Source organism: Falco punctatus (assembly GCF_963210335.1).
Source record: "Falco punctatus genome assembly, chromosome: 6".
NCBI classification, from domain to species: Eukaryota; Metazoa; Chordata; class Aves; order Falconiformes; family Falconidae; genus Falco; species Falco punctatus.
In genome coordinates, this window is record NC_137585.1 from 73,021,480 (window position 1) to 73,034,187 (window position 12,708).

Sequence of the window (12,708 nt, forward strand, 5' to 3'; positions counted from 1 at the left end):
TTCAGGGAGTTGCCTGCAGTATAAATGATCTGAAATGCATTTCCTTGCCTGTTCCTGCCCTACCCCTGACTCTGCAAATGAGAGCATTTCTGAACTGCCCAATGCAGTCTGCAAAGGGCCAGATCGCTTTCCCTGGCCTTTCTGCATACCCATTCTCAACCAGCTCTGTCCCTGTTTTTTGTTTTGCTTTGGTGGTTTTTTTTTGGTTTGGTTTTGGTTTTTTGTTTTTTTTTTTTTTTTTTTTTAGAATAGATGAAAAAAAAGACTGAAGAATACAACCATATCTAATTTCATTTGTAGGTGTTTGTCAGTAAAGTGGATGATCGGTCTGTTCTGTGAAGTATAAGGCTTCCTTACTGTATGTAGTGTTATCCTTTCCTGCAGTGCTCTTCAGTAACATATCGTTTCCAGTACTTGCCATAAATATGGCAAAGCAGCAGAGCTTTAGAACTGAAGCCTCTCACTTTATGCAAGGTCATTTACGCTGTAGTTCTGCACCGGAGTCATGCATTCAGTAGGGCTGGGTAGGAAGCAATCTGGGGTTTAGTTTCAGAAACATTTCTTACCCACATGGATGTGAAAGGTCATCTCTGCTTCTGCTTTTGTCTTGTGACTGAAGTCTTTCAGAGGTTTTACTGTTGGTATATGAATAGGTGAATTAAAGCTACTCTTGCAGCTGTCGTTATGGTGTATATTGCAAATAACTTTTAAGCCAGTGTGTAACTATATTGTTCAGACCCTAAAACCATTTTTTTCTTTTTTTTTCCTTCTGGTGTGCTTCTCTTCTTGGGCAGAACAGCCTCCTAAAATTTCTTTCAGTCTCTGTGAATTGTATTCTTCTAATTTACTGCACTGTTAGGATTTCGCCACACTAGGATTTTTTTAAAAAAAACCCAGTTACATATTGTTATGGCAGTTTACTTGAATTATATGGTATTTATTCTGCAGGGAAAGTCTATGGTCCATACGTATCCCAGAGGTCAGTGCATGGTTAGTGTTACCTACCACTTTTATCTATCTAGATACATTTGGCATTTAATTAGTGAAAAGCTGCATTATATTTGTGAGCATGAATTAATGAGTGATGCTTGTATAGTGTTTTGAGCCCTGTTAGTGTTAACTCAGAGAATCACAGAAAAAAAGTGGATTAGGATGGCTTCTGAAGGTCATGTAGTCCAACCTTCTTTTCAAAGCAAGGCTTTACTGTTATTAATATTGTTATTGACACAGAAGATGGTAAAAATTAAGAAGAAAGAGCAATGACCAATTAGTATGCTGCAGGATGTACGAAATCTGGTCCTAACCTGTGTGACTGAAGATAAGAATGTGCTGTGAAACAGGATCAGTTGATGGCTTAGCAAAGCATGGCAAAGACAACTGCATGAGACGAAAAAATCAAATTAATTAAATGTTCACATTCCGTTGGTATTATAACTAACTCCCAATGAAGCATTAAGATGATTTAACACTTCTTGTTCTCGAGGGATATGATCTTTAATCAGATATGGGAGTGGTAAAAGGTAGGTAGTGTAATTTATTCAAGAATAGTAGAACAGTTCCTAGTTTGAAATTTAATTGGGTGATGTATGAAAAATCTAAATTATCTAGAGTGCATTTTGGTCTTGAAATTGTAGATGACCAAATATTCTGTGGGACTTTTGTAAACAATGAAAATATATATATATATATTTGTATTATATATGTTTGAATACTCTAATAGCATGTGAATGGTCAGTGATTTGAAGGAGGCTATGAATTTTAAAGGCTTTTGTTTGTTTCAATAACAGGTTGGGCTTTTCTGAATTGCTCACAACATTTAAATCTGAGTAAGATATGCTTTTATTCTAATGTGACCCTGTATTCCTAGTGTTGGCTAATGATATCATCTTACCCAGTAAAGCCACTATTAAAGTCGGTACTGACGTAGGCATTTCTTTGCAACACATGATAACCTAAGCGTGGGTAGGAAAATCACTCTTGGTGAACACCTTGGTCCTGAACCCCTGGGTTTTCCCAGGCCATCGCCCCTTATAGAAGAGAACCAAATTTGGATGTTCAAGATGGGGTTACGCATCATGAATCCTGAACTCATGACCAGGATGTACAACCCAGGGGGGTATGGAGAATGTTGTCTGAACCTTCAGGAATGGAGGGGATAGAATTATGGACCACTGAAGCTAGTCAGACAAATAACAAGTCCATGGAGGCAGATGGGATGGATCCAAGGGTGCTGATGTCATGTAGAGGTAGCTCTCCATCATCCTTGAAACACTGTGGGGACTGGGAGAGGTTCTTGATGACTTGGGGGTGGGGAAGTGTCACATGGATCTTTAGGAAGATAAATTTGTCTTATATGTCTTACATGCTTAAATATTTAAAATACATATTTCATTTTACCTGACTTTGTAGTTAATGATAAATGATTTTTTTTTTTTTTTTTGCCTACTGATGTTACTACAGCAGACTTTACACAGCTTTGTTGTGAAAGTCAGCTGTAGTAATGAGAAAAAACTATAACCTTCAATTATTTTCTGATTATTAAATAAGAAATCAAGGTTTCAACAGATACTAATTCTAACTCACTACAATGTCATGTCGGTTTTAAAAAAGACAAGCTGATTGCACAGGTTTCTAAAAGAAATTGCGTTAACTACTAATACCATTAGGTGACTGATTTTCAGCCTCACCCTGCTGCCTGATCTAACTTCCTTAGCCTTATACTTGCAGAACAGTGTCTCTGCCACCTCAAATCAGGGGCACACGTATTGTGGCTTGTTTGCCTTGGGCCTGTGATTGCAAGAAGGTGGTTTCCCTGAGCTCAGTGGGCATTAGCTGCAGGAATAGACTGACTGAGGCAATTTATACTTCTAGTTTTCAAGTAAACATCAAGGAGACGGAGGAATTATCTTGGCTTACAAAGTGGAACAAATTCCATTTGGTAAATCCTGTCGAAATTTGAATTCTTATCTTCAGTTTAAAAGAGAAAAACTGAGCAGGTGTGTAGTTCAGCTCCACTGGGGAAAGTATTAGTTAAACAGGTTTGAATTTTTAATATGATATATTGCCATGTTCTGTCCCATTTGGACCACTAGCCTACCACAGAATTCCTTTAATACTTGATCAGTCATATGGTGACTACCTTTTCTAACTGCATAATTATTCATCATGTTCTTAAAAACAGGCTGTGTCTTTGTTTTCTACCTGCAGAATTGTATAGAAGTTTCATTTAATGATTTGTAAGCCATAGCTATAAAATACAAGGATAGGTCCTGTGGATATGATTCAAAACTAAAATAGTATCCATCCTTTTAGTGTTTTTCCTCACAACATGGATAATAAAATATTGGTGGTGTCATTAGAAATTCAAAATAGTTGTTGTTATAGTTTTCATTAATTCCTTTATTACTATTTTTTAATAGTTTTTTTTAGCTTCTTGCCAAATGATCTCTTATAATTTGATAATGTTCCTTTTTGTTAAAAATTAAGAAAATACTTTTATTATTTACAAGAAACTATAATTCCCTTACTTATAGATGAAATGTCAACTCTTTCAAACAGGATGATTTCCACAAGATTGGTATTCTGTTTTGAAACTCTCTCCACCTGAAGAAATAAGGAAAACCCAATCCTTTTCATCTGTTTCTCTAAAATGTAATTCCCTGAAATGCTACAAGACAGCCAGATTTTCACAGAATCGTAGAATAGTTCGGGTTGGAGCGGACCTATAAAGGTCATGTAGTTCGGCCCCCTTGCCATGAGCAGGGACACCTTCCACTTGATCAGGTCATTCAAAGCCCTGTCCAACCTGACCCTGAATGTTTCCAGGGATGGGGCATGGGCAACCTATGCCAGTGTTTCACTACCCTCATTGTAAACAATGTCTTCCTTATATCTAGTCTGAATCTACTCTCTTTTAGTTTAAAACCATTACCTCTTGTCCTAACGCTGCAGGCCCTGCTAAAGTCTGTCACCAGGCTTCCAAGTCCTTACATTTGATAAATTAATTACATCAAGGATTCATTTATTCATGAAACCAAACTAATGATTCAGTGAATTTTGTGAATAGGTTGGGATCCAAAGAAGAAGAAAACAGTATTATGTTTAGGATATATAATAATTTTGTGGGTATCTAGAAGTTCTGATCAAAGCTGTGAACCTTCTGACATGAAGGTCAGTCAGATAAATGAATGCATAAAGCAGGTTTCAAACCATCCATGAAAAATAATGTAGTTGTGTATACAGTAGATGGGGACAAGTCTGTAACTAGATGTATAGAAATGGTTTTCAACAAAAGATAGTTTGCATTCATAAAAATGGATTAAGAGGCAAATAAATGCTTTTTAATTAATTTGACTCTATATTTGACACATACTAAAGTAATTCAGTTGGCCGAATGCTGGAAATAACTGCTATAAAAGAAATTATTTTTTTTAATGTAAATATTCAATCCGGATTTCCATTCATTTTCTTACTGACATACAGTAACCGACTGATATGTTAGAAGCATATGGAAACACTAAAAGCACAACAGCTTGTATGTATTTTAAATAAATAGCCCTTGAGCATGACACACTGACAGTTGCAAATACAAAACTCTCTCCCTACATCTGAAGCTACCCAGACCCTATATATATGTATTCATATCTTTAAATATATGAACATATTTATATATTTTTGTTAAACATCTCTCTGTTTTCTAACAGATAAAGCAAGCATATTTATGTTCTGAGCCAGCTATATTCTTACTTCATTTGTAACTCCTTTGGTTGAATTTTGTCCCTAAGAGTAGACAGAAGGATGTTGCTTAAAAATGTTGTGTAGCCGAATGAAGACAGAATCTCCCACCAATACATACAGAAACAAAGTAAACTGTTTGCAGTTCTGTCAGAACCATGTAAACACACTTGGCAGTTTTCCCACAGCTGGAAAATCACATCTATTGACAAGGAAATAAAAACAGTTATCAGAAGGCAATGCACTTATGGCATTATCTGAAATGTAATGAATGTGCTATGGCTATTAGAAGTGCTTTCTAGCTGCCCTTTCAAAATTAACTTCTATCTTGTCCTTAGAAAAGCTGTTACCATCCTTTTGCTTGCTGCAGGCATGTTGAGCCGTGTGCTTCAAGTAACGTCTCATTTTACTCTTCCCATCAGGTCCAGCTTTAACTTTTTAATGGGGCCACAGGTAGTGCTGGAGGGGCTGCATACGTAGTTCTATTGGATTACTTTCCTTAGGGAAGAAGAAAACCCAGCAAAACAGCAAAATTGATTTTGAGTAAGGAACTGAGCATAGGAAAAATTCTATGCTTATTTTATATATGATATCATTCATTTGTACAGAGTAGATCTGGGAGTAGACTAAAAGAAGCATAGTCAAGTGAGACTCAAATGCTTAAAATTTTACATTCAGAAATTTCAACAGATATTCAGAGATCAACAAAGGGCAGAATGCTAGAGATGAAAATATAAAACTTTTGCATATCTGCAAGGAAAGACAAATGACAGAGCAAGGATTTTGATGCCCCTAAAACCATAACAATTATAATTCCATCTCTGCATTCATTCTCTAAAATGGCTTTGATAGAGACAGCAAAGTTTTATGCAAAGCACAGTCCCTAGATACTAGGGCAATGGAAAATACTAGTAACTGATTCCTTTCTATTTTATGCAAGTATGAAAGCAGGCAAGTGACATTGTTTCTTGCTGGTTATTGGTTCAGGAATTAAAAGAAAGCTACCTTCTATTCTTTTGTCCTGATGCTGTTGAGCAATTTCAATATTGTTCCTGAAAAGAGTCTGCTTTCAGAAAACAACTGAAGCTTGCTTTAGTTTGGTTGTGGGGGTTTCTTGTGTGTGTTTCACTGATGATATTTTTAAAATTAATACCAGTTTTCTGATCTTCAGTTTTCAACAGCTGCAAGAAGCAAAATCCAGTAAGTTTTATATTTCTGGAAAAAATATTTTTCATTTCTACAGTAAGCAGTGCTTTTCAACTAGATGAAAACTTACTAGCAGAGATACAAAATCGGCTTGTCTTCCTATGGCTATGATGATAAGTAACTGAATGCTGTGGAAAGGAGTCAGGATACGTTCAGCTGTAGTGAAACAGGCTGCTAAACTGTCCGTGTTTCTTGAAATGACCTTGTTTCATTTTATTTTAATGGCTGTTTGCTTTTCTATATGCATCTGGTAGTGATACCTCTTGGCATAAAGCTGCCAGTTACCTCATGTGCATACATTAATTTATGTTCATGAAGCCCTTGAAAGAGAAGTTGCATTATTTCTGCTATATATTTGGCTTACAGAATGACGAAGTAATCTCCAGTTTATTTTAGGTCATGCCAAAAGTGATTTAGCCAAGATCACAAAGAACAGGTACAGAAGCCACTTTACCTGAATTTTAGCTGCTATATCAATTTCCCTTTATTCTGATGGTGAATGGTAGACACATGAAAAAAATACTCTATTTATTATTATTAAAAAAAAGAAGCCTTAAAATGCCACAAATGTGAAGTGAAAAGAGAAATGGATTTCATCCACCTCACAAGAGAGGGAGAAATTGGTCTAGAGACTCATTGCAGAGAAATGAGCGTGTTATTTTGCTGACTGTCAGTGGTAGGTAACAATATAATTCGATAAGTGAAGGCCAGGTTTGAATAGATAGAAAATTAATCTTCAGCCACTGTCCCCTGTGGGATTTCCCCGTGCCAGTATTGATTGCATTTCAGCTACTGACTTGAGAGAGAAATTGGTTGGAGTTGGATATTAATTGTATTCACATGCTTCAAAATATGTGCTTTGCTACTTTCCTGAAAACAAAGTTTAGCTGGGTATTAAAACTGTACCAACCAATGCTGCAATCTGTCAGGCTTTTCATAGAAATAGCAGAGTAAAATACTTCATAATAATGTTTTCCCTTTTTAATCTTTTTTTATCTTCCCCCCCACCCCCCCCCCCACCCCCCCATTTACACGTAGGTTACTTGAAATTCATAAATTTGGCAAATGAAAACCAAACAATTTTTATGTTCTACAGTAAGGATTCACTATAAACATTGGATGTGTGAGTCCTGGCACAGCATCAGGCTGGCTGGTCAGGAGGTGGTGACCCAACTGAGTGCCATGCTAATTTGCCTGTAACCCTTGCCTGTCGTATGCAGAACGAGTTTAGACATCATCAGATTTAATAGCAAAATTAATCCCATGTGAAGGAAACCACGGAACTTCTAAAGGGTTTTGTTATTTGGTGTGTCTGGGTTTTTTGGGGCACATAGATATATTTTCTCAAAATCAGAGTTGTACGTCACAAAATATGCCCGGGAAAACTCAATAACAGTGATGAAAAAGCTTCGATGTTACTTTATGTAGCTCCGGTAGATCTGCTAACCTGCATAAATTAAACTGGGAAGAGTTTTTAAAATTCATATTCTTGTTTTGATATCATGGAATATTGGTAGGAAGAATAACAGACTGGGTCTTTATCTCGGTAATTTTTTGGTGGGTGCTGTAATAGAAATGTGGGAAGTAGACTTTGTGTTTGAAAGTTTAAGGCATTCAGGTGGATTGTTGTCCAGGTTTCAGCTGGGATAGAGTTAATTTTCTTCTTAGTAGTTAGTACAGTGCTGTATTTTGGCTATGATGTGAGAACAATGTTGATAAGGACACTGATGTTATTGCTGGGTGATGTTTATACTAAATCAAGGACTCTTTGGTTCCTTGGGCCTGGCCAGCGAGAGGGCTGGAGGGGCACGGGAAATTGGGGTGGGACACAGCCAGGACAGCTGACCCGAACTGGCCAAAGAGGTATTCCATACCATATGACATCATGCTGAGTATATAAACTGGGGGAAGAAGGAGGAAGGGGGGGACATTTGGCATGATGGCGTTTGTCTTCCCAAGTAACTGTTAGGCGTGATGGAGCCCTGCTTCCCTGGGGATGGTTGGACACCTGCCTGCCTGTGGGAAGTGGTGAATGAATTCCTTGCTCTGCTTTGGTTTCCTTGTGTGCACAGCTTTTGCTTTACTCTTTTTTTCCCCCACCTTTCCATTTTGCTGCTATTGTTATTGTTAGTATTATTGTTATTATTATTGTTGTTCTTACCTCTTTATTCTGTTTAAATTATTAAATTGTTCTTACCTCAACCCTTGACTTTTGCATTCCTTTTCTGATTCTCCTTTCCATCCCTCTGAGTGAGGGGGAGTGAGCAACTGGCTGTGTGGTGCTTGGTTGCCGGCCAGGGTTAAACCACAATAATTGTTTAAACCCTCTGTTTCAACAAAATTTAATTGGATTTTGGCAGAAGGCATAAAGCTTCTTCCGTGGGATGAGTGATAGGAGAAGCTGAAAGCTAGTATCTATTACTTGGAATGAAATTGAAATACCAAGAAGAAACATGATAACTTTATGTTCGGATGCTTCAGGAATTTCAATCAAAAAATCTAAATATACTGCAGCATGAAAACTTCTGTGGAAGACCTGCTAGATTGGTCCTTTGGGTTCACCCCCTTTCCCTTTTAGCATCTCTGCTCACTTCCAAATATTTCTTGTGGAAAATTACTTGGAGAAATCTTTCAACACCCACTCATTCTGGTGTTTTATTGTAATAATGTGGCTTGATGGTCCCAGGTTGTTTTCTGAGGTGTTCTATGAAAGCATTGAGAATTTGTAGTCATTGGTACTAATTTCAGGAACAAGAGTGTTAGGGTTTTTCTAAATCAAATGGCTTTCAAGCAAGGGAGAAATATTCTCACGTGAAGGATTGTTGAGATTGCATTTCCAGAATTAGACAAACTCATTATTTTGAGCAGCATGAAGCCAAAAGGTAACTTACGAAAAGAACTCCAGAATTTGCTTAATGTATAGCATTCCAGTTCTGGAGGTGAAAAAATCCTGTGTGATTAAGTAGAAAAAACAAAAAAAACCAAAACAAAACAAAAAAACCCCAAACCCACTAAAAACCTATGTTAAAATTGAGCCAAATTACATTATCTGAAGCTATCATAATGTCATGTCATTTCAAATCATAGAATGCATAAACTATTACTGATCTTGGCTCCAGTTTGCACACTTCAAAGTAAGTTATAATGGTTTGTGGTGCACTGACCTTGGCTGAATGCCAGGTGCTCACCAAGCCACTCTATCACTCCCCTCCCTGGCACAACAGGAAGGAGAAAATAAGATGAAAAAAGACTCATGGGTCAAGATAATGGCAGTTTTATAATAAAAAGCAAAGGTCACACCCAGAAGCACAGGAAAATGGAAAGATTTATTTCTCTACTTCCCGTCAGCAGGCAATGTCCAGCTGCTTCCTGGGAAGCAAGACCTCAGTACATGTGATTGCTCCAGAAGACAGATGCCATAACAAGCAAATACCCTCCCTCCCTTTTCCCTTTCTCCTAGCTTATATTGCTGAGCATGACATCATATGGTATGGAATAACTCTTTGCTCAGTTTGGGTCAGTTGTACTGTCTGTGTCCCCTCCCAGCCTCTTGCCCACCGCCAGCCTACTGCCCTTTGGTGAGGGGGTTTGGAGAGGCAGTCTTGATGCTGTGGGAGCCCCGCTCAGCGGCAGCCAAAACGCTGGTGTGTTAGCACCACCTTTCTAGCTACAAATGAAAGCACAGCACTATGAGGTCTGCTACCGGGCTCAGCCAGACCCAATATGTGATTTTACTGTCTGGCAGATTTAAGAGAGTGGCACACTGAATCAAAGTATTTCAAACTGCATTGTACAAGTATTTCCTGCTTTTCTAATTCACATTACAAAACCGAAATGTTACTGTCTTAGAAGCATCTAAATGCAAATGTAACATATCCAGAAGACCTCTGGCAACCTCCAGAAACAGAGGTTGTTGTGTCCACTAGAACTGTTAATGAAAATAATACCGTACACGTGAAAATAAAAGGCAACATGTGATCCTAGGTATTCCAAAGAAAATAATGTTTTTAGATAACATTTTATTTAGATTACTTAATGCCACAATATACCTGGACTTTAACTAGTAACAGATTGCTTAAAGAAAAGAGACCATCCCTTACTTTGAGTACTGTTAGGCTTTCCCTTTTGTCTTATCCACCAGAGTGGGGTTAAGTACCTGGTAACAAGTTTAACTTTTTGGCATAAGATATAGTAGCTATGCTGCATAAAACTAGTACTGACCTTTTTTTAATTCCAGGTTTAATAGACTTGTATTGTGAGATCATCTCACCCAATTCTAGAGAGCTGTGTTGCAGGTTTCTATATCTAGATGCCCAAGGGCTACCTTTATAGTCAATGGAAAGTAAGAAGTTCTTCTAGGGCATGATTCATGTTATGCAAAAAATAGGTGTCTAATTGAGATGAGATGAATTGCATTCTAACAATGCCCATTTCTCTACATTGACTATGAAGGCAGCCTGGGGTGATGAGCTCAACACTGCTATGTTGTTGAAATCAATGGATGTCACTGGTTAGATGAGTTCTGCCTTTCGTGTTTCCAAAAGAAACCACCTCCTCAAACCCCATCTGAGACTGCTGCTTACTTCAGGCAACATTTGAACCTACATTTAGTATGACATTTGTTTGTAACCCTGTGATGATGCAGATGAGGAAACATAATGGTTTAATTAGATTACTTTGTGGGTAAGGTAAAATTTAGCTGTCTATACTTTGACAGGGGGTAGTAGACACAGTGGTAGTGTATAAAGAATAACCTCAGCACACGCTGCTTGATTGACAGAAGCAGGTGTTTCTTTGTCAGCACTATTTTTCAAGCATAGCACACTTTCAAAAACTGGTGACTATAGTATTAAAAATAGCTTATAATTACTTACAGTTGCTGGCCTGAGTAATCATTTGGTATCATAGTTGATTCAGTATTGATTTAAGTGGCAGTCTGTTCATGCCTCCTATTCCAGCTGCAGCTGAGCCAATTAAAGACATTACCACCTCCCCTTTGGTCTTTACCACCTCCTTGGTTTCCACACTTCATGCAGTTTTTGTAGCTAGTTAGTAATAGCCTTCACTTTTCAAAATTTAAAAAAAACAGTCCAAATGACTAAGTGAATTGGAAGGAATCAAGAAACTGGGGTGCAGACAGGTGAGAGAGGATGGGAACCCAAGACAGGCATGTGGTGGTGAGCACCTGGTTATTTTGGGACCTTTTTGCCCAGACAGCTATAGCCAGGGGAGTACGTGAGATTTCATCAAGACTTATTATTAAAATAAGCAAATGAACAAAACCTGTTTCAATCAGCAGTCCTAAGAAGGCTTAATTTCCTTTCTTTGTCTGGATGTGCACACGGTTTCTCAAAACCATATTTATGAAATGTGTATTAGTGGTATCATTTCAAGATTTGTGATTTACTATATAATCTACTGAAGGAAATAATGAGAGATACAGCATCTATATTTAAGATTCAGTACAAATTATTATAAGTAATAAAAGGTGATGTATTTGTCTTGTATTATGGGTGTAAAGATTTCATGCACTTAGGAAATTCAGTTGTGTAAGGTGTTAGGGTGTTACTTTTCTTTTGCAGCTCTTCATTTCACTAAGTTGCATTGGATAAGTTATAACTTAAAGTATACACAAATGTTTCTGGACCTGGAGCAGATGAGTGTGTTAATACACAAATGCAAAACAGTTACAGAAGAAAGGCTATGAGTCTTTTATGTAAATAGAGGCAAATGCTAGCATACTTTGTAATATTTTTCCCTTTACATGTCTTTCTTTTGAAAAGCCTGAAAAGAATGACACTGAATCTGGCAGCCAGAGAATCAGACCAGTATTTGAAGAAGATCCTGTTTTCCGACGGCAAACGTCTTACCAGCATGCAGCTGTCCACATACCAACAGATATTTATGAAGGCTGTAAGTAGCATTTGAAGAAAGTTATTTTATTTTAATGCTAAGCTTATTATTTATGCCCCATTCTTAAAAACAAGCAACCTCTAAAAGAATTTTCTTCTCCATTTTCAGTACCGATTTGCTGTTATTGTCTTTTTTCTTCTATCAATAGTACTTTGGAGATGTGTTGTGTTAGGCATATGATTAATCTTATGAATTAGTAGGACACATAGTTAAAAGAGATCCATTAGGATTGGATCTAAGTTTCAGAAATGGAACTGGAGGTGAAACAAAACTCTTTAACATATCCTAATTTTCTTATCCATTCTTTCTTTATGGTGTGTTCTCATTTAGTACAACAATTCTATATTCTGTACTCTTCTTTACATGGTTTTTTCCTCAGGCAGAGATAAGTAATGAAAACATTTCTGAGTATCCCAAAAGCATATACAGTTCAGGCAAATCACATGCTGTGTGAGATGGTAGTACTTATATTGCATGCAGTGTGTTTCTAGAATTGCAGTAACAGACTACCTGAGAATTTCAATAAATTCTTTCAAAAATGTAAAAAAGTACATATATATATGCATATACAGTTGAGGATTCTTTGTTTGTATTTCAAAATTAAGTATTTAAATTATCTTTCAAGATCAAAATAATTTCCCTTTTCTGTGCTTGTCATCAAGAAGAAATCATTATCCAATAAAAAGACATTTCAGCATTTAAAATGGCTGCACATTTTATTAAAAAAGGGAAGAAAATTAAATAAGATCCATATTGTTTTTATATTTTATTTAGGGTCCTAATTTCAAGTCTTTCCTGTCTTTCAAAATCTCATCAAGAAGAGAGAGACCCTAATGTGACCTAAGGTCTTTAAAA

At 37.0% G+C, this 12,708-nt stretch overlaps 1 protein-coding gene across 13 annotated transcripts in view; it reads left to right on the plus strand.

Moving 5' to 3' along the window:
* CACNA2D1 (calcium voltage-gated channel auxiliary subunit alpha2delta 1) overlaps window positions 1–12,708 on the plus strand; it is a 434,287-nt gene that overhangs the window by 241,354 nt on the left and 180,225 nt on the right. For all 13 annotated transcript variants that reach the window (XM_080392375.1, XM_080392376.1, XM_080392369.1 and 10 more), the window contains exon 6: window positions 11,724–11,853. In XM_080392375.1, coding sequence (XP_080248501.1) covers window positions 11,724–11,853 — 130 coding nt within the window. The remainder of the gene's footprint in view (window positions 1–11,723; window positions 11,854–12,708) is intronic.